At 35.9% G+C, this 26,754-nt stretch overlaps 2 protein-coding genes across 2 annotated transcripts in view; one reads left to right on the top strand and one right to left on the bottom strand.

The window, feature by feature from the left end:
• Window positions 1-9,666, top strand: part of fbxw11a (F-box and WD repeat domain containing 11a) — a 32,042-nt gene extending 22,376 nt beyond the window's left edge. Inside the window, exons 8-13 of the mRNA XM_016276353.1 lie at window positions 2,656-2,905; window positions 3,012-3,130; window positions 6,003-6,113; window positions 6,232-6,310; window positions 7,374-7,538; window positions 8,676-9,666. Coding sequence (XP_016131839.1) covers window positions 2,656-2,905; window positions 3,012-3,130; window positions 6,003-6,113; window positions 6,232-6,310; window positions 7,374-7,535 — 721 coding nt within the window. The 3' untranslated portion in view covers window positions 7,536-7,538; window positions 8,676-9,666. The remainder of the gene's footprint in view (window positions 1-2,655; window positions 2,906-3,011; window positions 3,131-6,002; window positions 6,114-6,231; window positions 6,311-7,373; window positions 7,539-8,675) is intronic.
• Window positions 9,667-17,851: 8,185 nt separating this feature from the next.
• LOC107588396 (fibroblast growth factor 18-like) overlaps window positions 17,852-26,754 on the bottom strand; it is a 20,393-nt gene continuing 11,490 nt past the window's right edge. Inside the window, exons 3-6 of the mRNA XM_016276468.1 lie at window positions 23,146-23,185; window positions 22,383-22,560; window positions 20,066-20,172; window positions 17,852-18,867 (exon numbers count right to left, since the gene is read on the bottom strand). Coding sequence (XP_016131954.1) covers window positions 18,598-18,867; window positions 20,066-20,172; window positions 22,383-22,560; window positions 23,146-23,185 — 595 coding nt within the window. The 3' untranslated portion in view covers window positions 17,852-18,597. The remainder of the gene's footprint in view (window positions 18,868-20,065; window positions 20,173-22,382; window positions 22,561-23,145; window positions 23,186-26,754) is intronic.

Here is a 26,754-nt window from a genome sequence, read left to right as displayed (position 1 = left end):
CGAGAACCTCCTTCCCTCAGCCAGAACACTGAAGATGGGTCATGGATGGGTCTTCCAGCATGACAATGACCCAAAACATACCGCCAAGGCAACAAAGGAGAAACTTCGAGTTGCCAAACAAGAGCCAAGAAACCTTAAGTATTTAGAAAGTATCTGTAAAGAGGAGTGGGTCAAAATCCCTCTTGAGATGTGTGCAAACCTGGTGAACAACTGCAAGAAACGTCTTACCTCTGTGCTTGCCAACAAGGGTTTCTGCACCAAGTACTAAGTCATGTTTTGCTTGGGGATCAAATACTTATTTCACTCACTGAAATGCAAATCAATTTCTAACCTTTATATAATGTGTTTTTTTCTGGATTTTTTGGTTGGCATTCTGTCTCTATCCGTTAAAATAAACCTACCATAAAAATCGCAGACCCTTCATTTCTTTGTAAGTGGGCAAACTTACAAAATCAGCAGGGGATCAAATAAATATTTTCCCCACTGTAAAAATCTATAAAAAAAAATTATTTTTATTTTGTTGAACCTGATGTACTAAAATAACTAAAACAAAACTATAATAGGATATGAATGTATTAGTTTTTCTTTCAGTTTTTAAGTTTTTATCAGGTTTTAGTTATTTTACTACTTCAAAAAATTACTTTTAAAGTATTTTAGCACTTCTAAACCCACAAAGAAAAAACATTTTTATTTTACGTAATGAAATAAATGATAACTGAAATAAAATAAAATATTAAAAAAAAACTAAACATTTTTTATTTCATTTAACTTGATGTGCTAAAATAATTCAGACTAAGAAATTTAATGATAGATATTTTATTATTAACTAAACACTAAAACAGATTAAAATTGAGTTAAAACATTTTTGGTCTGAGCATGAGATTAATCTGTACACATTTTTCTAATCTTCACATTAATCTCTTTAAAATGCTTTCTAAAAATCTTTACCCAGTAGTCCTGAACAGCTATAAAAGTCTAAAAGTATGGGAGTCCTTAAGCTGGAAAATAAAAATATGATGTGCTGCAAATCTATACTAGATAATTAGTTTTAAATGTTTGACATACATACTGCCTCCAGCTGAAGGATCTCCATGGAAACAATGACCTCACTTCCCTAGAATCATTTAAAGCTCCAGCCGGAGCTCTGTCACCTTTTCCAGTGCGAGTATGTGTGTGTTTCTCTCACCTGTGAGAGTTTGAGGGAATGAGCTGTACAGCTGCATAAATCAGGTTTGCGTCACTCCCGAGTGGAAGCGCAAACGGCCGGACGTTTAACACCTGGAGAGGGAAGCGGCTTTTTAATGTGATGGTGTTTACAGAGCATTAACACATCAGTTGGCCGAGTTCAGCTGGAGCAGGATGTTTCAGCTGCTGGTGAGGTCGTTCACGTGCAATTTACAGTCCATCCATGTTTTGCACCTGCTGCGCTTGTTAATTTATGCCACTAGAGCTTTGCCTCTTACTTAGTTTGTTTTAACAACAGCTTTGCCAAAAGAGTGTAGCAGTTATTACAGAAGATATTTAGTACTTGAATTGTTGAAAAAATAGTGTAGGAATCTATTATTTCTTTAAGCCGTTTTGTTTTAAGGAAATTCTGTGCCACCAAAAAAGTTAAAAGGATGCATTAAATTGATCAAAATTGTCAAAACACATTAATAATGTTACTATATATATATATATATCAAATAAATGCTGCTCTTTTCTAATCTTTTCATCAAAGAATCTTGAAAAAAAAATGTATCACCGTTTTTAAAAAGATATGAAGCAGCACAAATGTTTTCAACATTGATAATAATCAGAAATGTTTCTTGAGCAGATCCTTTTTGAAGGATCATGTGACACTGTAATAATGCTGAATATACAACTTTCCCATCACCGGAATAAATTACATTTTTACAAAATATTCAGATTGAATTAAAATTTGAATATTTCACACTATTACTGTTTTTACTGTATTTTTGATCAAATAAATGGTGAGCAGAAGATACTTCGTTCAAAAACATAAAAAAAATCTTACTTAAAATTCCAAACTTTTGTAGAGCAGTGTCAGTGAGAATTCTTTCAAATGTAATATTAAATATTTTATTGTAAACAGACAGAAATTTCAATAATCCATACACATTTTGTTCATATCGAAAATATTTAGCTAGAAATTGCTTTTTCTTAGTGATTCTGTCTAAATGAATATCTAAAGGTAAAATGGGTAAAATGGACCTTATACTTATTTTAGTGTCATTGAGATACTAATATAATTTTTACTAATATATATTTTTATATTTTATTTTATTTCTGTTTATTAATAATTTATATTTTTCATTTTTCATTTGTTACTTTTTTTAGTAATTTTGTTTTTTGACATTTTATGAGTTTAAATTTTTTATTGAAATGTCTATATAGTTTTTATAAATTTATATAAATATAAATTTAGTTTTAGTTATTTCAGTACATCAAGTTAAACTAGATAATTCTATTTATTTTATTAATTTTAATTAATTTCTTTTGACTTTTTTTTTATTTCAAGTAACAAAATGTTGTTTCGTAATGGCTTTAGTGTTAGTTTTAGTTAACCGTAATAACCTCCCTTACAGTAGTTGTACTCATGTTCCCTTCATAATGTGTCCTAATCTGCAATATTTTTCTGTCTGTCTGTCTCAGGGTGTGGGATGTTGTTTCTGGTGAGGTTCTCAACACTCTGATCCATCACAACGAGGCGGTTCTGCACCTGCGCTTCTGTAACGGTCTCATGGTGACGTGTTCGAAAGATCGCTCCATCGCGGTGTGGGACATGGCGTCTGCAACCGACATCAGCCTGCGCCGCGTGCTCGTGGGTCACCGCGCCGCCGTCAACGTGGTGGACTTCGATGACAAATACATTGTGTCTGCGTCTGGAGACAGAACCATAAAAGTGAGCGGGTGGGAGTGGTCAGTGGGTGGGCGGGGCTTTAGAGATGGGTGATTGGCAGCTGTAGTGTGATGATGATGTAGATGAAAGACGTTTCGAATGTTTGCAGGTGTGGAGCACAAGCACGTGTGAGTTTGTACGGACGCTTAATGGTCACAAGCGTGGCATCGCTTGCCTTCAGTACAGAGACAGACTCGTGGTCAGCGGGTCCTCGGACAACACCATCAGGTTTTTTAAATTTAATTATTTGTTTTTATTTATTTAATTAGTTTATTTATTCTTTTTTTATATATATATATATTTTACATTTATTAATGGATAAATACAGTAAAACTAAATGATCATTTATTTATCATTACACATTAATGTCAATACATAAATATGTGAGTGTGAAATGAGAACAATATGTATTGATTGAAGAAATTTCATTATTTTAGTGTTAATAATATATTTAACATTTAATTTGGTAAATTTCTCATTGGTGTACACTTCCATTTAAATGTTTTATGAAATTAAGATTTTTTTTTTATTTTTTATTTTTTTTAAAGAAATCTCTTCTGCTGATCAAGGCTGCAATTATTTGATCAAAAACATAGTATAAACGGTAATATTGTGAAATATTATTACAATTTAAAATAACTGTTTTCTGTGTGAATATATTTTAAAATGTAATTTATTCCTGTGATCAAAGCTGAATTTTCAACATCATACTACAGTGTTCAGTGCCACATGATCTTTCAGAAATCATTCTGATGATTTACTGCTCAATAAACATTTCTCATTATTATCAGTGTTGAGAACAGCTTCATATATTTTTTTTCAGGATTATTTGATGAATAGAAAGTTCAAAAGAACAGCATTTCTTTAAAATAGAAATCTTTGGAAACATTGTAAAGGTGTTTAGTCACTTTGATCAATTTAATACATCTTTCCTGAATAAAATTGTATTTAATTTAAAATTCTTGGTGACCCAAAACTTTTGAACAGTACTGTATTTATAAGAATTTATGTATAAGGAGATACATAAGTACCTTTTGTAGGAACTGATTAGTTCCCTTTCTAGGGAACTCCACGCTGCGCACCCTGGGGGACACATTGGGGAATTCAGCGTGCATGACAGTCTGAAGCATGTGTGAAACAACGCCAATCTATTGGTCCACCTGGCCCTTGACATCATAGCCCATGATGGCCCATAAGTATAAAAGGGCACCTGCTGAATATGTTATCCTCTTTGCTGTCTTCAGGAGCCATCTGTTTGAAGTGCGTGTGATAGACCAGGGCGAAGAGCGTTGTGGAGAGAGTGTGCCGCTATGCCCGAGGTTTCTGTCACGTGTCTTGGTCACGTGTCTTGGTCAGGAGCTTGCGTGTTCAGTGCGTGAGGGCTCTGAACGCGATCATTGTGAGTGTCTCCAATGAGAAGCTCCCATTTCCTAGAGCCTAGCTATCTGAGGATAGCTATGTGATAGCTCAGTGATTGCTCCCCTGCCTAGGGTTTTAAGTAGCTGTCTCTTGAACCCTTGCCTAGACGGCGCTATCTCCCCTGCTAGGGTTTTAAGTAGATAGCCCACTCTCTGTGGTCTAGGTAGTCTCAGTCGGTCCCCCTTATGGTAGCCCCTTCCTAGGTAGATAGCTATTGGAGGGTAGCTATGTGCAAGCTCAGTGATTGCTCCCCTGCCTAGGGTTTTAAGTAGCTGTCTCTTGAGCCCTTGCCTAGACGGCGCTATCTCCCCTGCTAGGGTTTTAAGTAGATAGCCCACTCTCTGTGGTCTAGGTAGTCTCAGTCGGTCCCCCTTATGGTAGCCCCTTCCTAGGTAGATAGCTATTGGAGGGTAGCTATGTGCAAGCTCAGTGATTGCTCCCCTGCTTTGGGTTTTAAGTAGCGGTCTCCTTGAGCCCTTGCTTAGACAGTGCTATCTCCCCTGCTAGGGTTGTAAGTAGATAGCCCACTCTCTCTGGTCTGGGCCGCTTTGCAGGAAGATTTTGCCTGGCTATCTAGGCTAGCTGTGTATGGTTATTCTGGTCTGCAAGCCTTCATAAGACCTTTAGGACATAGCTATCTGAGGATAGCTGTGCTCTTAACTTGGGTAAGATGTTCCCCTTCATCTAATTGGGTTCCCCATTTCTGCCAAGTTGTGTGAGCAGCCCGTGGCACAGTAGCATGACCCCTTTCTGAGGAAAGGCTTGGTGTATGTCTGTCGCTTCCTTGGTGCTCCCCCACACGGCATGGTTGGATTTCCCCTAGGGGGCACAGTGTGGAGTTCCCTAGAAGGGGAATGTCTCAGGTTACGCATGTAACCATGGTTCCCTGAGAGGGAACGAGACACTGCGCCCCCTCGCCATGCCTTCGGCCTGCCTTTTTACATCTCCTTCAGACAGCTAAGTGGATGACGTATTCAGTAGGTGCCCTTTTATACTTCCGAACCCCCGCCTATGACGTCATGGGCCAGGTGGACTAATAGATTGGCGTTGTTTCACACGTGCTTCAGACACCGGTCATGCAGGCTGCATTCCCCAATGTGCACCCTAGGGGGCGCAGCGTCTCGTTCCCTCTCGGGGAACCATGGTTACATTCGTAATCCGAGACGTTTTATGCTCAAAAAATGACAAAAAAGCATCATAAAGGTATTTATGATTGACAGAATGACTGGCTTTATAAAACAAGTTTCTGAAGTCATACAAAATCTAGTGTGAGAAATCATTGCCCCTTCCCGTTTTTCAGTAAATATTGCTTAAATTTAAATGTTTTCCTCACACAAAACTATCGTAAGCATTCAAAAGGTTGTATAGACTTCTATTATGATTTTTTTTTTTTTTGTCCTTGAGTCCTCAGTCTGCAGTCTTAATTTTTTGTTTTCCACAGAAGAAAAAAGTCATGCTGGTTTGGTAGAAGTAAATGACAGAATAAAAATTTCTAGGTGGACTAACCCTTTAAATGCTCTATAAAACCTCTCAAATTTTTAGTTTTCCACTAAAGAAAAATTCATGCAGGTTTGGTATGAGTAAATGATGACAATTAAAATATCTATGAATGCTCTATAAAATCTCTCAAACCTTTAACATACACGTGTGTGTGTGTGTGTGTGTGTGTGTGTGTGTTCAGACTGTGGGACATTGAGTGTGGCGCTTGTCTGCGTGTGCTGGAGGGTCATGAGGAGCTCGTGCGCTGCATCAGATTCGACAACAAGAGGATCGTGAGCGGAGCATATGATGGGTGAATAAACACACACACACACTCACAGCACCATCTGTTACTGACCGGCCGTTCATCTGTCAAACTGGTTAATATCGAGCAGCCATAACTCACCCGCTCATTCTCTCTTCCTCTGCAGGAAAATTAAAGTTTGGGATTTACAGGCTGCTCTGGATCCTCGGGCCCCCGCCAGCACATTATGTCTGCGTACACTCGTGGTGTGTCTGAATAATGTCGTCTTCATATTTATGTTTTGTAATCTGTTTTTATAATACTCTTAATTGTTTTGTTGTTACATTCACATATGATAAAACTGAACAACCACAAGATGTCACTGCAAGTTTATTTGTTCTGCTAGTTACCTCAGAAAGTTTGAAATAATCATTTCGTTAACCTGTTTGGGAATATGTAAAATATAATTCATACTTCTCAAATAAGCAGTCACCGAGTGCTACTTTAAAGCCAGTTTGCCAAGCTACAGGCTACTAGAAATAATAGTATTGAAAACACAGGGACATATGGGAACGTAGTGGCAGCCTAAATGAAGTGAATTAGTTAATTTTTTGTTGAAATGGTTCATTTAAACAACTGCTTCACTAAAGAATTGCATTCCTAGCTGTACTGTTAAACAAACTTTGAAGCAAATTGATTCACTAAAAGAACTGGATTCTCAAACCTATTCACTAAAAGAATGTGATTCCCAGCTGTACTGTTAAACAAACTTTGAAACAAAATGATTCATTAAAAGAATTGAATTCCCAAACTGATTCCTTAAAAGAATTAGATTCTTGGCTGGACTGTGAAACAAATCGATTCACTAAATGAATTAGATTCCCAAACTGATTCACTAAAAGAACTAAATTCCTGGCTGTAATATTAAACAAACTGTAAAGCAAACCATTTTAAAAAGAATCGATTCACCATATCAGTTGGGTCATCACTGTATTTCTTTAACTCCCTGTGTTTTTAATACTAGTATTTCTAGTAGTCCGCAGTTTTACGAACTAGCTTCAGAGTGGTTTCCCCAGCACTAGGTGACTGCTGATTTGAGAATCATGAATTTTGTTTTGCATACATTTCCATATACGTTAACTGAATCATTATTTCAGCAGCTGAGCAATTAATACGCTGCTAAAACATGTAGGTACGTCAGTAGTGTTGCTGTGTTTACTCCTCAACACCATACTCCCGTTTCTGACAGACCTCTGCAGTGTTTGCATGTGCGTTACCTTATGTTTTCATGTTCCTTTAAGTGTGTGTTGTCATGGTAACCTCTTGCAGGAGCATTCTGGGCGTGTGTTCCGACTGCAGTTTGATGAGTTCCAGATTATTAGCAGTTCCCATGACGACACGATCCTTATATGGGACTTCCTGAACGTCTCCACCAATGGCCAGCCGGAGAGGCGTTCGCCCTCACGGACATATACATACGTCTCCAGATAGCAGGTACACACACAGCGCACACAGTCATTCGGCAGATTCGTATTTTACTATGTATGCTAGTTTTAGGTCTAGTTTAGCTTTAACTATGTTTGGTGGTTTTACATGTTTGTCAGAAAGCCAAAATCTGGTTTGCAAACTTTAAGTCTGACCACCAAGCATGTATTTAGTTAAAGTCTTTCACTCGGTTTAGTTTTCATTAATACAATAGTGTTTATTATAGTTTTTAATCTATTATATTTTGTAATATATTATTTTATATTTATAATATTAATGTTTAAACCATAAAATATTAAATAAGTAAATATTTTTCATTGGTAGTTTTATTTATCTGTCTATTTATTAGTATAATGTCTAATTTATTCATTAAATACTTTTCTTTAGTTGTTCAGTTTCATTTCCGTTCATATTGTAATGGTTATTATATTTACAATGTGTTTTTCATAGTTTTGAAAATTCATTTATTAAAATATTTTTTGTCTAAAATTCTATTTAGTTTTTTAGTGTTTATTATAGTTGTCTTTATATGTTATTATTTTATATTTGTATCATGTTAAAACCATAAAATGTTAAATATTAAGATATTTTTCATTGGTAGTATTTATTGTTGTCATTTATTTGTTCATTAAATATCTCAATAGTTCTGATTCATTTTCTTCATGTTGTAGGGGTTAATTATATTTGCATATTTTTATTTTTTAAAACTTTTTTTACTTCATATTTCAGGGTTATTATAGTGTTTGTTATAGTTTATTGTCTTTATTTTATACTTTATTTTGTGTTATGTTGAAACCTTAAAAATATTCGATAAACTATTTGTCAGTATTTATTGTTTTCGTTTATTTGTTCTTTAAATACGCTTCTCTATAGTTTTGTTTCTTTTTTGTTCATATTGTAGCGGTTGCTATGTGGTGCAATTAATTTTTTATTGGATAGAAAATCAGTTTAAAGTGTTTTTGTCTGTAATTCTATTTAGTTTACATACATATTATAGTCATTATATTGTTATTTTAAAACAATAAATATTAAATACAAAAACGGAAGTGTTTTTCACATGTTCATATTGTAGTGGGTATTATAGTTGCAATTTATTTTTCATTCTTTTAAATATTAATTGAGCGGTTGTCTGTCTCATCTGTTCAGGTGCCTCTTCTATGTGCCAGTGTGTCCTGGGAGAGCTGAGAGCTGATTGGTTGTTGGCCGTGTCCGTCACAGAATGGTGCCTAAGGATCCGCCTCCTCTTCTCTGTCTGACTGCAAACTTACAGAAAAACATACACAGACTCATGCTTTGCCAAACACACACACTAAAGATTCAAACACTCACACCATTGGGTTTCAGCACTGTTCTGCTTTATCCAGTGGGGAAAAGACAAGCACAATCACACACACGGACGTTTATCTGTATTATCACTGCTGCTCAAATAACCTGAAAATCTGCACTACTAATAGCTCATATCCACACGGGGATCGCTGAAGCTGGGATTCTGGGAGTGGCGTACGGATGAAGGACAGGTAAATGAGACTTTGCGGACTGCTGTGCGAGAGAAAGGGACTCGGCAAACTCTCGCGGAATGAAAGAAACGGTTCGGGACGTCTGCCGCCTTTGGCTTTCATGCCACATCTCTCTTCAGCACCAGGGACACACGTGTTTTTCAGGATGACGGCGTGAAGCAGAGGTCCGTCTGCATGCATGCGAGGATCAGCTGGGTGACTGGCTGCTCTGATGCCTCTTTCGTCTTTAGTTTTGATGATTTTGTTTTTCTATTTAATTGTCCTCTTTGTCTCTCCTGTATGGTTCTGCTAGGCATTGTATGTCTTTGTCACTCAATGTCTGGTTTGATTTCTCTCTGCCTGCTTGCTCATCGAGGGCTGAATCTAGTTGTAAACAAAATTGTCTCGTCAGATTGTGTTGTATATTAAAAAAGAGTTTTTTTTAAGAAAAAAATATTGTGAATAAAGTATTTGACCATGCTTGATGTATCAGTCTAAGGCCTGAAACATGCTTTACACAAGTGCACAGATTTCTTGTGGTTCAAATGCAGTTGCGTTTTCCTCTTTGCTCAGTTTTTTCCTCTTTCAGATCAACTGCTGTTGTGGCGGAGCGCAGGTTTGAAGAGAATCTTCCTGAGCAGGTTAGTTTAAGTTTATTAAGCTGTTGACATGTTTATAGCAGCTAGCTAAATGATAACAGGTGTTTTAAAGTCACAGACGTGTGAAGGAGACTATCGGCTCCTTGTTTTTGTTTAACGGGTTGGTCAAGATTTTCCACCAAGTATGCAAAGCAGTGACATTTTACTATCTTTCATATACCATTATTGTTTTTGTATTTTGAATTAGACAACAAGAGGATTTTTTTTTTTTTTTTTTTTCAGTTTTAAATTTAAAATTTAATATTTTGTTTGTTTTTGTTTTTTTGTCTTTTTTTTAATTAGTTTTTTAAAAAATATATATGTGTATATAGCTTATTAATTATTTACCTGTCTATTTTATCTATCAATTTATTTATTTGGTTTGTTCATTTAGTTATTTTAGTATTTGAGAAATTTTGCCTTGGCGACTAGCTGAAATAAAATAAATCAGGGTTATAATCATTACATAAAACTAAAACCATAAACAAATGTGATTACTTGAAATATAATAAACACTAACTGCGTGTATATATATGTATATGTGTGGTTATTATATTTCAAGTAATCAAAATATATATTTTTTATTTTAGTTTTATGTAATAATTATAACCCTAATGCGTAGAGCAGGGGTTTTCAATCTTTTAGATGCCAAATGTTGATAATTGATAATCTTTGTGCTAAGGACCCCAAGGCATCTTTGTAGTTTCTCGTAACCATATTTACTTCATACTATGAAAAATTAATATCATAAATATCTTATCTGGAGAATATTTAGCTTGTGTTAAATTTACTTAGTGAATTATTTTTTTTAATCATTTTAAAAATCAGTTTAATCTGTATTTTAATCTTATGTTGTTCAATTTACATTTTGTCTCTTTATTTTAATTAATATTTTTTTTATTTTAATCCATTTTTAATTGATTTTAATTAATTCGTTTTTTACATTTATTGTTTGAAAACCACTATGTTTCTTACCTCAGGCTAGCTTCAGAAAATCCTAATTGATTAACATTAATAAGCAATATGACCTTTGACCCGAGTAGTTACCCTTAAATAATGCAATCGTGCAAGGCAGCATGTCTTGCTGTTGTCAGAGAGACCACTAGGTGTCACTGAGCATCTACATTCTCTCCCTCTAGACTGACCCGAGTTCATCCAGACTGAACAAGCCTGAACGTTCCTGATGAGCTGCTGCTTAAAGCGTTTGATTGAGTCAATAATAAGCGGATGACAGAGTGCCGTGGGCTGGGGATTATTCCAGACTCGTGCCAAGGGAGAGAATTCTTCCAGAAATCCTGTCTTGTCTTGGTTTGTGTAATAAACACTCTGACAGAGGCAGTCCATTAGAGTGGAGCCAGTAGTCTCATTTTCTCAGTTTTATCGGAGACCATCCTAAATGAACATATGGACGTCTAAATAATATTGTCAATTTATAAAATGTTATCTGGAAAATATTTAGTTTCTTAAATTTATTTATTTTTCAAATGTATTTATTTTACATATCACTATACTGTTAGTTTTAATTAATTTTAGTTTTAGTTGTAGTTCATTACTATAATGTTATTTATTCATTTTAATCTCATTATTTATTTTTATTTATTCATTTTTTTTTATGATTTTTTTTTTTGAACTGTTTTTCTCTGAGCTATATTCCAGTTTGGAAACCACTGGTTTAGAATATGTTTCTGACCTCAAACCTTTAACAGTATTAAGATTCAGAAAAATCCTAATTGATTATCAATAATAGAAAAAAAATAGAAAAACAGTTTAATCTGTATTTTAATCTTATGTTGTTCAATTTACATTTTGTCTCTTTATTTTAATTAATATTTTTTTTATTTTAATCCATTTTTAATTGATTTTAATTAATTCGTTTTTTACATTTATTGTTTGAAAACCACTATGTTTCTTACCTCAGGCTAGCTTCAGAAAATCCTAATTGATTAACATTAATAAGCAATATGACCTTTGACCCGAGTAGTTACCCTTAAATAATGCAATCGTGCAAGGCAGCATGTCTTGCTGTTGTCAGAGAGACCACTAGGTGTCACTGAGCATCTACATTCTCTCCCTCTAGACTGACCCGAGTTCATCCAGACTGAACAAGCCTGAACGTTCCTGATGAGCTGCTGCTTAAAGCGTTTGATTGAGTCAATAATAAGCGGATGACAGAGTGCCGTGGGCTGGGGATTATTCCAGACTCGTGCCAAGGGAGAGAATTCTTCCAGAAATCCTGTCTTGTCTTGGTTTGTGTAATAAACACTCTGACAGAGGCAGTCCATTAGAGTGGAGCCAGTAGTCTCATTTTCTCAGTTTTATCGGAGACCATCCTAAATGAACATATGGACGTCTAAATAATATTGTCAATTTATAAAATGTTATCTGGAAAATATTTAGTTTCTTAAATTTATTTATTTTTCAAATGTATTTATTTTACATATCACTATACTGTTAGTTTTAATTAATTTTAGTTTTAGTTGTAGTTCATTACTATAATGTTATTTATTCATTTTAATCTCATTATTTATTTTTATTTATTCATTTTTTTTAATGATTTTTTTTTTTTTTACTGTTTTTCTCTGAGCTATATTCCAGTTTGGAAACCACTGGTTTAGAATATGTTTCTGACCTCAAACCTTTAACAGTATTAAGATTCAGAAAAATCCTAATTGATTATCAATAATAGAAAAAAAATAGAAAAACATGCATCGATGAATCCATCACAATAAGACCAGGGAGATGTATTAAGAATGTAAATAAAGTCAGTTCTGATACCTTTTGACGCTGAACTGATCTACGTTTGGAAAAAAAAAAGATGTACAATTTTCACTCAGAAAACAGTTACAAAGCAACAGTAAGTCATACAATTAATTAAATTAGAAATTTTGAAGTAGAACTACTTGCCTAGTATTTTCAAGTAAAACATGCTTCAGAAATCTTTGTTTTATTTCCAACTTTAAAAAACTTTTTAACAGTGTAAGCATCTTCCCCACTAAAAAATTATAATAATCAAACTCCATACTAGCTCCCTTCAGATAAACACAACTCGAAGCGGCTTCCTTGACCTGAACAGCGATCTGATTGGCTGGCTTGAGTGTAACCTCTGCACAGGTTCCTGAAATATGATTGGCTGATAGAAGTGTTGTTCCAGTTGGATAAAGCACGTTATGCTCGACCCCTGCCAAACACCTTCACCCCTGGGTGGACTTATGCTTGGAAATGTTAATATGTCCTCAATGGGTTTTCCTTGGCAAACTAAAGCATTTAAATGCATAAATGTCTCTCGTCCAGAATAGACTGGAAAAGTTCACGACAAACCAGCGAGAAGAGTGCACGGTTTAGCACAGGCAGGTTCAGAAGAGGCCACAAGCCGTCTTTTCCCCAACATTCCCAAACAAACAATCCCAAACGCTGCACCTGTTAGCGGTTCCTGGCGCACCTCGAGATTCTCCCCCATTTCAAACAATTCCCCCGGCTTTACAGCCAGCGCCCGGCATGAGAATGTTTGTCTGGGAATGTTGAGGCGATTCAGCCCATTTCAGCCAAATACATCTTCAAAAAGGGCATTTGTCTTTGAAGAGTTTTAGCATCGTGGGCCTGTGCGTCTTCACGGATTGGAAAGAGGGAACGTGTGTCAGAAGTAATTTGTTTGTGGTGTCGGCGAGAGAAAAGGAGCACTTAATGCTCGTTGTTTTACATTGTGGGTCTGGCTGCGGTGCGTCAGTGTCGTTGTGGTTTGCTGTGCTGAAAAGTGTGTGTGTGTGTGTGATGGAGCTGTGGTTATTCGCTGCACAGCAATATGACCTGGATTCAGTCTCTACGCTGCGGTATTAGTGGCCTTCTAGTAGTGAATATTTGGGGCTAGATGTTACCCATGTTACAGAAAAGTTAAGTTGTGTGTGTTTGAGTGTCATGAGCAAATGTCCAGGTCGTATTTCACTCCAACAGCAAAGGTAAAATAAGAAATAATATTTAGTTTTACGTAAGTTTAGCATAATAATAATAGTAATACAAAATAAATGCATTGAATACTTAAATAATACTTAAATAAATACATTGTTTCTAAATATATTATTTTATATACATTATTATTTACTTTTTGACATTTTCTTTTCTATATTTTCACAAATATTTTTATTTTGAAAAATAGGACTGTAATGCATTGTCTGAATACTAGAATAAATACATTGTTTTTATATTATTATTATTATTATTATTATTATTATTTACTTTTGACATTTTCTTTATTTTCACAAATTTTTATATTTTAAAATGTCATGTCTGAATACTTTACTACTACTACTAATAATAATAATAATATTTATTTGCATCCGGGTCATTGTTTTATATATATATATATATATATATATCTATATATATATATATAGATTCAATATTTTATTTTTGTGCTATGGTAATGAGTGATTTCTAGCACTTATTAAAATAATTAGTCATTAGAATTTTGGGGTGTAACGTGTTTAATTATCATCATGTCAGAATACAGAAAATTGTAATGATCTTAAAAATAGCCTTAATTTTTGTTTAATGCAAAATACTGTCTGATTTTTAAGTGAAATATGATCTTGACAGGTTTTTGCCAGTATTTGTGTGATTCATTCGTTTGTCTGGTTTTCGCTAGTAGCTAATTTTCCATATATAACAGAATATTGTATCCGTGTGTGTGAAGCTGCCACGTTACTTGAGCGGGTCTGCGCGTCCATCTGGTTGAGGGTGTGCTGTGTGTCAGACGTGTTCGGTGTGTCATACTGAGGGTGTGTGAGAATATGTGTGAGCGTGACCTCTGCGTGTCTGGCTGTAACGGACCGTGTGTGTGTGTGAGACGGAGGGTGTGAGTGTTTCCTGTGGGTCGGTGGGATATATTTTTTTCCCATAATTCCAGCAGGTCTCAGGTCACCCCTGTGTTCTCACGCACATATTTTGCATTCTTTCCTTCTCCAGCATTACCATACACCTTCCTCTGGGTTTGGCCGACAAATCTTTCCACCGCTTCGCCTCCAGAACAGTCTGTTTCTCTCTCGGAATCCTTCGCTTTTCCCGCTGACTCAGCTGGGCAGAGACTGCCGGGATTACAGGTTGTTGGTGACCGTAATGTGTGTGTGTGTGTGTTCACTGCTTCAGTTATAAGCTACAGGTCCACATCTAGAAATATTTAGTGCATTCCTTCGAAGTTTTGATTTTATTTTATTTCATATGGTATATATGGTAATATGGTAATAATTTGTTATTATTTTCTTGGAAAATTATTTCAATTTTTGCCATTTTTTTCTTTATATTTACCATAAAAACTAATTGTTATTACTGTAATACCTAATGTTTGAACAATACAATAATAGCTATGTAACAACAATAATAATAATCCTATTTATTTAAAAAAATCTGAACTTTGACTTGCCTGTGTAAAAACTCACTGTTACATTGCAGGGTGTTCTGAGTGGTTGCCAGGGTGTTGCTATGTGATTGCAAGAATGTTCTGGGTGGTTGCCAGGGAGTTGCTATGTGGTTGCTAGAATGTTCTGGGTGGTTGCCAGGGAGTTGCTATATGGTTGCTAAAATGTTGTGGGTGGTTGCCAGGGAGTCCCTATGTGTTTGCTGGAACATTCTAGGTGGTTGCCAGGGAGTTGCTATGTGGTTGCTAGAATGTTCTGGGTGGTTACCAGGGAGTCCATATGTGGTTGCTAGAATGTTCTGGGTGGTTGCCAGGGCGTTAACATGTGATTGCTAAAGTTTCCCACATCACTTTGAGGTTCCTAGAATGTTCTGCGTGGTTGCCGGGGCATTGCTATGTGGTTGCTAAAGTTTTCTACATTGACTTGAGGTTGCAAGAATTTTCTGGGTGGTTGCTAGGGTGTTGCTATGTGGTTGCTAAAGTTTCCACATTGAGGTTGCTGGAATGTTTTGGGTGGTTGCCCAAGGGTGTTGCTGTGTGGTTGCTGGAATGTTTTGTGTGGTTGCCAGGGTGTTGCTTTGTGGTTGCTAAAGTTTCCACATTGAGATTGCTAGGTGGTTGCCAGAGTGTTGCTATGTGGTTGCTAGAATGTTCTGGGTGGTTGCCAGGGCATTACCATTTGACTGCTAAAGTTTCTCACATCACTTTGAGGTTCCTAGAATGTTCTGCGTGGTTGCCGGGGCATTGCTATGTGGTTGCTAAAGTTTTCTACGTTGCTTTGAGGTTGCATGAGTTTTCTGGGTGGTTGCTAGGGTGTTGCTATGTGGTTGCTAAAGTTTCCACATTGAGGTTGCTGGAATGTTTTGGGTGGTTGCCTGGGCGTTGCATTTAGCACATTGTAATACCGTATATTTTGGTCTGTAGATATGATCCGGGTTACATAAAACATGAATTCCTGACCATATGTTTATTAGCAGTTTGATGATAATGAAGACTCGCACAACATGTATGTTTTGAAACACAGACACGTTTCTGTAGAGTTTACTGGCTTTGGAAAGGTTTTTGCCATACACAGAGATAAAATAAATAAGTGGAATTCTTTTATAGTAACAACAATGATAGTAGCAGTCAAAGTAATATCACTTAGTCAGCATTAATCTATATATATATTTATATATATTTATATTTAGAAAAAGTTTTGTAATGTTTTTCCTTTAATAAGCTGGTATAAGACTTTGGTTCTCCGTTATATTTCCCAGTAGCAGCATTCCACATTAAAATCCAAACAGGAACGTTGCTCCTCATGTCATTTTGTGGCGACCCGTCCTGTGCTCTCGTGGGATCGGAGCTGTTCAGGTTGTGTCTGTCATTGGTCACCACTTGTCTTTGGTCATTTGGTTTGTATTTGGTGCAGCTTTAAGAGAGTTTCCTCATTATTATCCTTTACATTCCAGTTCCGGTAAATCCTGTCCATCCAGCAATAAGTCATGTATGATTATATCCCTCACGGTCTTTAATGCAACCTGAAATACGCCATTGCACGCACATGCACACACACTTATACAGTATTACATTCATTTATTCATTAGCTTCAAAGGCATAGTTCAGCCAAAAATGTATATTCCGTCATTATTTGCTCACCTTAAAATTACAGTTCATAGTGAGTCTGTCAAGCTCCAAAAATAAAATAAACACTAAAACTGTAGTCCACATGACTAGTGCACTACAAGTCTTTGAAGTCATATTGTTTGATGATTATGCATTGGTGTTATGATGAAAGATTCATCCATGCATTTCTAAACAGTTTTTATTTAGTAATGTTTAATCATTTCATAACTGGATCTTCCAGTGAAACGTGTGATTTCTCTCTGGTGACGTATGCAGGATACGCCGATGATTTAGTCTGCTTAAACTCCACCTCTTCTTGACTGCCACACCCACATCTCGACATCCACTCAGCAACCGATGCAGAGAACCAAGTCTACGCCCTACATTTTTTCTATTTCAATAATCCATTTCATCCGTATGTACCTCACAATATGGAAGAAAGGATTTGATGCTACTTGTTTGAAAAAATTTTTGCTAGTGGTATTATAATCAAATAATTTTTAAAATGGTTATTATTATTTTACCCACAAATAGAAATTTGACCTGATAAAATATTTTATGCACTTGATCAACTTTTTTATTTATTTTTTATTTTATAAAAATTACTAGTATTTTTTTAAATAGTTTATTAATTTCTATTATATTTCCAGGTCAAAAAATCACACTTTTAAATGTACTTAATACAAAAGAATAGAACTGATGCTACTTCTGTTTCATCACAACTAATTAAATTAACTAATTAACAACTAATTCAATTTTGTAAATTTCATCACAACTAATTTTATATATATATATATATATATATATATACATATATATATTAAATTTCCATGACTTTTTGATAATTTATTAATTTCCATTACTTTTCCATGTCTACAAATACATTTAAATGAACGTCGCAATATGGAAGTAAAGATCTGACGCTTATACCGTTTTTTTTTTGCAAATTTAAGTTATTATTGTCGAACTGTTGTAATATGGACATGAATTTGTGTTTCCATTGTTTCAAAATCGTTCCAATACTTTGACGTCACTGATGCAAAAGTCATAAAAAATAATAGTAAATTTCATTTTTATGAATAATAATATTCATATAGATTAAATAATAACAAAATATTTATTGCATTTTATTAAGCTATAATAATTAATAATAGCTTAAAGCTGTTGCATGATTTTGTATGACCTGGAATATAATGCATGTGTCATAATGAACTTTTTATGGTGTTTTTTTTTGTCCTTTCGAGAGCTTGACAGACATGTTAACTATGAACTCTAGTCTGAAAAACAGGCATGCTATTCTCTATTGCAGTGGGGAAAAAAACATATGGTTTGGAGCAACTTGAGGTGAGTAAATGATGCCCAAATTTTCATTTTTGTCTGAGGGTATCCTTTAGGGCAGGTCTTATCCCAGGAGCTCCCATATAACAGTAGCCCTTCTGTCTTAGTTTCCAATCTTTCTTTCTTTCTTCCGCAGGTTCAGGGATTTCTGCTCCTCTCCCTTAGGCGGGATCACGTCCAAGTCTTGTCTTAGGAAAGTTGCCACACGATCGGCGTCTACAGGCCAATGTGCTTGTGTTTTGTTTCATGTCTTCATTGTGGGCCGCTCACTGGATGCACAGCCCAATGCTTCCTCCGCTCATCCGCTGGGCCAGACGTTTGCTTGTGTTTGCTTTGGTTAGTCATCGCCGTGTCTGAAGTAAGCTGTCTTAACCACAGCTCTGGTGTAATTTAGCTAGTATTTATTATTAGGGTTGTAGAGGTCCAACCCAGTGGAATATAAAGTGATGCTATCACATCGTCTGTTCAAATAAGACAAGACGGTCCTGCTTCGCATTAGTAGTGTCATTTTCACTGGGACTGTCTTTTGGTTTGTTCCTCGTCCTCATGTAAACGTTAGCAGTGGGACATTGGCATCGGCATTAGCGCGGTCGTGCCGCTCTGACTCTCTTGCTCCTCTTGCTGACGGTGGTGAAGCGGAACGGTGTTAAATCCGGCTGCTCTCCGGGTGGGAAACGCTTCATGAAGTGGACGTCCTGCTGGTTGGGAAGCGTGTGCGGACCACGGCGAGGGCGCCCTCTTTTGGTAAAGCCCACGTACCACCCAGTGTAGCGCGCCGACATTAGCGCTGTGTAGTTGTTTTCCAGGACTTTCTCGATGAAGACGCAGTCTGCACTACGATTGCTGGCCTTCTGGGGAGACCGAAAAGTCCATACACACACATGGAGACAAATGTGTTAGCTTGACCATAAACGTTGTATGTTAATGCATTTAAAGATCCCAAACATGGACTACAATTCGCAGATATGATTGTTAGATTTGAGATTTCCTGCATTAGTTGTTCTCAATCTTTTTGATTCCATGTAGGCTAATATTACACAATGTAAAATAGGACTTAATGTACTGTGTTAATGTGAAGGAAATGTATTGATTTTTCACAGGAGTTTTTCCTCATGTTTTGAATTATGCATTACACTGTGTTTTAGGGTTAAGAAATGTCTGTAAACTTAGAAACAGCAAATTACCAGTATCCTTTTTTGTTACTTCTGTTGTATTGACAAATTTGCTTATTTTTGTTTACACAAACTATGAGTGCTAATATATTAAAATAATTATAATAATGATAATTTAATTCCACAAGTTTCAAAATGGAATTTTCAGTAGTTCACTACAGGATTTTTACAGTTTATTTTTCATTACTTTTTGCAATTTTTAAAAAAATTAGTCATTTATATAATAACAACACAATTTTTATTTTCATTTAAAAATGTTTAATTTAATTTAATAATTCCACAAGTTAAAAAAAATTCCAGTTAATTTTTTTAACTCACAACAGCAATTTCTCAGCCATTTTTACCTGATAAAATATTTTAGCTCTTGCCATAACTAGAAATTCATATATTGGTGCTTAAATAAAAATGACACTTGGTAAGGTAACAAAATAATTAGGGATGAGCTGTTTTACCTTATTTGAAAGCATAGTTTAATAAAATATTGTAGCAGACAAGCAAATTTGGTCTTTTAAAAAAAAAAAAAAGTATAGTCCACCTAACAATGAAAAATCTGCATAATCTACTCACCCTCATGTTATTTCTAAATCTGTATGACTGACATTATTCTGTGGGACACAAAAGATGATATTCTGAAGAATTTTGGTAACCAAATAGCTTCGGGTCCCATTGGCTTTCATGGCATTGTTGTCCATACTATGGAACACGAAACCATTGGTTTACCAACATTCTTCAAAATATCTTCTTTTTTGCTCCACAGAAGCAAGAAATGGCTACTTCTAAAACGTGACAAGTTCTATATTCATATCCTGCCTCAACTTTGTTTCAATAGGTGATACAGGAAAGAAAGAAAGTGAAAGAAATCAGCAGTGAAGTATACCTTGCCTACGAGTTTCCCTCTGCGGTTCATACACAGGTAATAATTAGTTTCCTTCCCTCGGATTCGCACCTGGCTGCCGAAGGTGTCTGCCTCCACTACGAGCTGGGCTTGTAAAGAGACAGGCAGAGAGACAGACAGACGTTACTAAAATATCACTGTGAGCTCTGGTTTTGCAATGATGTAAAAAAATTGTGTTTATAATTTGATGCAATGGATCTGTTTGAGCATCTGCCTTGACTGGCACTATTAAAGGAACACTCCACTATTTTTGAAAATAGGCTCATTTTCCAACTCCCCTAGAGTTAAACAGTTGAGTTTTATCGTTTTCGAATCCATTCAGCCGATCTCCGGGTCTGGCGGTAGCACTTTTAGCTTAGCTTAGCATAGATCATTAAATCTGATTAGACCGTTAGCATCTCACTCAAAAATGACCAAAGAGTTTCTTTATTTTTCCTATTTAAAACTGGACTCTTCTGTAGTTACATCGTGTAGAAGAAGAAGAGTCCAGTTTTAAATAGGAAAAATATCTAAACTCTTTGGTCATTTTTGAGCGAGATGCTAACGGTCTAATCAGATTCATTGATCTATGCTAAGCTAAGCTAAAAGTGCTACCGCCAGTCCCCGAGATCGGCTGGATGGATTCGAAAATGGTAAAACTCAACTGTTTAACTCTAGGGGAGTTGGAAAATGAGTCTATTTTAAAAAATAGTGGAGTGTTCCTTTAAAAACAGTTGAGAAGGAGACAGAGGGCTGATAACCTGATGGTTTAAAGCCAAATCAAGCTGAATATAAATGACATCAGCAGTTGAATTCTTAATCCGGGCCTGGCATTATGGGATACATTTTGACAATGGTGGGTCAACATGCATAACATATGCTGTAGAAATAATATGAGTAGTATAGCAGTATGCTATTCTGATCAGCGTCTCTGTCACTGCATTATAAAAGCCTCCAGCTACAGTTCACTGTCAGCCTCCAGTGAGGTCATTCAGCCTGTGTGTGTGTGTGTGTTTCAGGATATGGCAGTCGAAGCTCTGAAATGGCTCCTGCGTGACCTTTATGAGCGCAGGGGTCACCGGAGATCAATAACCTCTTTGTCTTCCTCCAATCTGTCCTCATCCAGACATCCCTCATTCGCTGTGTAAATATATTCATCCTCACCCCCTTCCTATCTCCCCGTCTTTCTCTTCCCTTTATTTCCTGATGAGGAGAGCCGATCACAAAACCTCAAGCTCTCTGGAAGCTTTCTGAATAATATTTTCACAATAAAGAATGAAAGAATTATGAGGGTGAATCTCACAAAGATCATGTCCAGGTCATATACTCTTACAGGAAAGGAGTAAGAAATTATATTTTATGTAATTAAAACAAAGCCCATTTTAGGACCATTAAGATTTTCTGAATTCTAACATAATTTGCATAATAATTAATTCTATTTTCAAGACATTCTCATTCAGTTGCATTCTGACATACTATTAGAATTGTATTTCCCATTAGGATTTCAATTTTAGTTAAACTTTCAGTAATTTGTGTATTTTTATTTATATCTTAGCTATTTTAGTAAATGAAAATGATCAAATGTTCCTTTGGAAATTAGCTAAATAAAGTAGGTTCAGATTTTTTAGTTTATTTCCATTAACATTTATTTTATTTCAATTAATGAATATTTTATTGCTTTCATTTTAGTTTTCATTAACTATAACAACCTGCTAATTAAAGTCTTGTAATAATTTTACAAAGTATCCATGCATTACAATAATAAGAATTTGAGGTAAAAACACGCTGAATTATTCAGAAAATGTATTTCTGAAAATACAAAAAATAAATAAATAAATTACATTCATACATTCTGTGCATTTTAGATGTTTTTGTGAGATTCACCCATGAATAAAACAGGCCCATTGTTAGACCTGAGTGCAGATATCCTCTTTCAACTTTCACATCCATTGATTGTGTGCTTCTGAAACCGAGGAGGAGAGGGGGATGGATGGATGGAAGGGGGGAGGAGTAAACGAAGATACTGATTGACTGACAGAGGATTTCCAGTCACCAATACTGATATCTAGAGTATGAAAATGTGCGATTGTTTGTAGATATTGGAACTGACATCAGTGGGAATTATGGTGATGTGGCTAAAATCTAAGATAATAGGTTTATATTACTGTAATGATGTGACTGTCAACAAAAACCTACAAGAAAACAGAATTCATTGGCTTTTTTTCTCTCTGTCTGTGAATTACTGTATCAGCAGTATCCAAGTCTTTGTCTTTTCCTGTTTCCTGTGTGTGGTCTTTCTTATGTGTGTATGTGTTGTTACCATATTTGTCTCCGTCCTCTCCGCGGGCGCTGATTTTGCGTCCGATCACCTGGACGTGTTTCCCACTGGTGCGGCTGTAAAGCTGGTACACGCGATGATGACGCCGGCTCATGGCATCTCGTACACGAGTCTGATTCTCCACATGCACGCTGAAATTCACCCCGTCCACTCCAAACACCTGCAGGCAACAGACCACACACATCCAGTCTTTATTTCCCCTTATATTCTGACATTTTTCTCAAGCGAACTCATTGTGAAAACAATTCTGAACTCATCTGACAATTTAAAATAATTGTAACACTTTACAATAAGGTTTAATTTGTTGACATTAGTTAACTACCCTATAGTACTTGTACTGAATTCATTAATCTTAGTTTGTTAATTTCAACATTTGCTATATTTTGTTAAATGCAAAAGCTGAATATTAACTTTAGCTAATACACTGTGAACTGACCATTGGTCAACAAATGTTAACTGAAAAATGAAATGATCAGTAAGTCACTTAGTTTTTCAACAATCCATTTCAGTGAATTTGAACTTTTGCTATATGAAGGTATATGACATTTCACATGATTTTTTAAGTTGGTTTAATGTAATTTAATGCAAACTTTTTGTAAACTTTCCACATTGATTCATACTATTTTGGTGTAGGATTATGAAGACAAAGACAAATATATTTGAAATAGCATGCACTGATTGAATCATGCACAATAAGACCAGGAATGCCCATTAAACAGGTTATTTTGATTTTAGGTTAACTCACCTGTAGAGGATTACACATGACCAGCATCATCTGGATATACCTGAGGAGCCAGAGAAAGACAGAGAGAGCAAACAAGGTCAGGTGAGTGTTAACATGGTAACACAAACAAGCATCCCAAAGCCCTGCGGATGGATCAGTTCTATGGGGAATGTGAAGTTAAAATGAACATCTTAAGAGCTTGACTCATCCTCCAGTCCGAGTATCATAGTTTATGTAAAGGATTATGTAGAGTTAGACACTCCTTATCAAAAAAATAAGACATGGGTCTTATGTCGGGCTAGAAGGGTTTATTTTAAATTCCAATCTTTTTTTTTTTTTTTACAGTGTGCTTATTAAATATAAAATACATGAATATGAAATAATGATTTGAGTTAAATTATTTTACAATGTGGCAAGAAAAAGAGCACAGAGTGATTCAAGAGAAATTAAACTAGTACAGCACTATAAAAATAAGCCGTCAGGGATATTATGCAATTCTTTGGCCATTATACAATAAGACAACAGAAATGTTGCCATTGGCCAATCAGAATACTAAGTTTTCATGTGTAGCTGACAATTAAAATAAGTCACAATGAAGTAGAGGTAGTGACAGAACTTTTGTTTTTCATATTGTGATGTACATCAGAGTGTAATGGATGGACCCTTTTCACATTAACAAGGGTCTCAGAATGTGAATGGAAAAACAAATGTGATTTTTGGGTTCCTATTTGCTCCAATAAAGTCTATGACGTTACAAAAAAATCAAGAGATTACACAGTGACAGCAGCATTAACTAGTTTTCTGTAATTTAACAGTAAGGTAATAAACACAAAAAATACAGTGTAATGTACATACATTTAAAAAAAAAAAAATTTATATGAAAACCTTTGCTACATTTATGATGTTAATACCTGTGGAAATGCATCATCACAGTTTGTGAAAAGCGTCCATTATTGAAAAAGTAAAATTGTAGGACGGGACTTGGACTGTGCATCGTTTGTTGAATGGCTGTTAAGATGTGGGTGTGGCACTCAGACAAGGGTGGGGTTTAGATGGACTAAATGATTGGAGAAGTCCTGCATATGTCACCATATGTCATTTTCACCAGAAGATCCAGTAATGATGAACAATCATTCTTCCAGTGGTGTTAATAAAATGTTCATTCTGTCTTTCAAGTGATCTGGTCTTTAATAACGTTCCCAACAGTAGCACAAAAAAGTTATTTATACATCGTTCATGGAACATATTTTTTTCTAAAAATGCTGCTACTAACTACTTTTTTTAGAATGTTCAGAGAACATTCAAAAGTAACTTTCCCATATTATTTGCGAAATGAAAAAATGGAACATTCCCTTTAAGGGATAGTTCACCCAAAAATGAAAATGCTGTGATTAATTACTCATCCTTGTGTCGTTCCAAACCTGTAAAACCTTTGTTCATCTTCAGAACACCAATTAAGATGTTTCTGGTGAAATCCGTGAGTTTTCTGACCCTCCATAGACAGCAACACAACTACTACGTTCAAGGCCACTGATGTCACATGGACTATTTTAACAATGTCTTTACTACATTTCTGGGCCTTGAATATGTCAGTTGTGTTGCTGTCTATGGGAGGGTAAGAATACTCTCGGATTTAATCAAAAATATCTTCATTTGTGTTCTGAAGACAAACTAAGGCCATACGGGTTTGGAACGACATGAGGGTGAGGTGAATAATGACATTTAATGACAATAATTTTCATTTTTGGGTGAACTATCCCATTAATGTTTTCTCAGACGTTTGTATAACCAAGAAGAAAAAAACATGTAAAAAATGGACATTAAGAGAACATTCAAGAAAAAAAAAAGTTTCATAAATTTAATAGGAACATTTACAAAACGTTCTTAGAACATATTTTTGTTAAAGGGATTGTTCACCCAAAAATGAAAATTAGCCCATTATTTACTCACCCTCAAGCTATCCTAGGCGTATATGTCTTGCTTTTTTCAGATGAATTCAATCGAAGTTATACAAAAAATTGTGTTTGATCTTTCAAGCTGTTTAATGGCAGTCAGCGGGTGTTGCAGTTCATCAGTCCAAAAGAAGTGAAATAAAGTGCATCCATCCATAATAAAAAGTGCCTCACACGGCTCCGGGGGGTGAACAAAGGCCTCCTGTAGTGAATCGATGCGTTTTTGTAAGAAGATATCTATATTCAAAACGTAATAATCACTTTAATCTAGCTTGCACCAACAGTTGTACACGGAAGCAGCTCTGGGAGGATGATGTAAGATGTCAGCGTTGAGCATGTGCCGGTGAATCTCTATGATGTGACTAGTTTGTTTACAGGAGAAAAGGAAGCAAAGTTTCCTTACTTTAGCAAAGGAAAACCAGTCTCCTCTTGGCTTATATCGAAATCCTCCGACATTCTTCTTTACAAATCCTTGTTTTGTACTACTAATTCATGACCGTTGTTTTGTTTTGATCTCTCCCCTGCGCTTCCGCTGTGTCACTTCTGAGCGGCGCATGCACAACGCCGACGTCCTATGTCATCCACCCGGAGCTGCTACCATGTACAACAGTGAGCACAAGCTAGATTAAATTGATTATTACATTTTAAATATGGCTATTTTTCTTACAAAAATGCATCGATTGATTAAATGAGGTTAAAACACTATTTAAAAAAAATGAAACATGCACAGATAAATTGTTCACAATAGCATGCATTTAGAAGATAGATGATGTGAATTTTAATTTAATGACAATTCTAAACTGCTTTCCTTTCTTAGTTTAATCGCCACATGTTGTTGGAAAAGGGAAAAGCCTGACATTTGAAGCATAATTCAAATTTTCATGGAAACTTGGAAGGCCGTGGGTGTGAGTAAGATTTTAAGCATATAAGAGCAAGTGGATGAGGGCAGCGCTGCAGCTGAAGGGCCCACAGTAAACTTCTCCATCACCACAGGCCCTGTTCTGGCAGGGGACCGCCACTTTGAAATCGAACAGGCCCGCAGGACGGATCAGTGCGTCTGCTCAACATAAGTCAGTGTGAAAAGTCCGATGTTATGACAGCCAATGAGGAGACCACAGGCCCCTACGGGACTAACGCCTGCTGCGGACTCAAACGTCAGAAACCAGAGGAGGAACAGATTTCACTTCTGCGCCGAGACACTTGACGATGACTTGTGCAGTTTCTCTGATGTAAAAACACTAATATGCAGAGACAACTAAAAGTAAACCATCTTTCGGCTGATTCAACACAGTGAGACAGACTGTTTGAGCTTCCCGACACACAGAAACATCTGATCAATCATTGGCTTGAGTTTGGAGCATTATTTAAACTAAACTGAAACAACATTGGACTAAATTGAGCTGAATAATGACACTATTGTCTCACAATGCAGTTTCTTAAAATTCCTTCTTATAAGAAATAAAACATACTTGGTTACTAACGTATCCTCGGTTACCTGAGATACGGGAACGAGTACTGCGTCTTGCTTAAGCTATGGGAAAAAGCCTTTTTTCTCCTGAACTGAAGCCTTTTTTATATCATGCAGTGAAACTGCACGGCCATTGGTTCGTGCAGTATATAAAAAAACGAACCAATGGCTCGCCAGCGGGGGTGCAAAAAGCCCTTGCAACGAAGCATA

Source organism: Sinocyclocheilus grahami, unplaced genomic scaffold (genome assembly GCF_001515645.1).
Source record: "Sinocyclocheilus grahami isolate Dianchi unplaced genomic scaffold, SAMN03320097.WGS_v1.1 scaffold102.1, whole genome shotgun sequence".
Lineage (NCBI taxonomy): Eukaryota > Metazoa > Chordata > Actinopteri > Cypriniformes > Cyprinidae > Sinocyclocheilus > Sinocyclocheilus grahami.
This window is presented reverse-complemented; position numbering and strand designations above follow the sequence as displayed.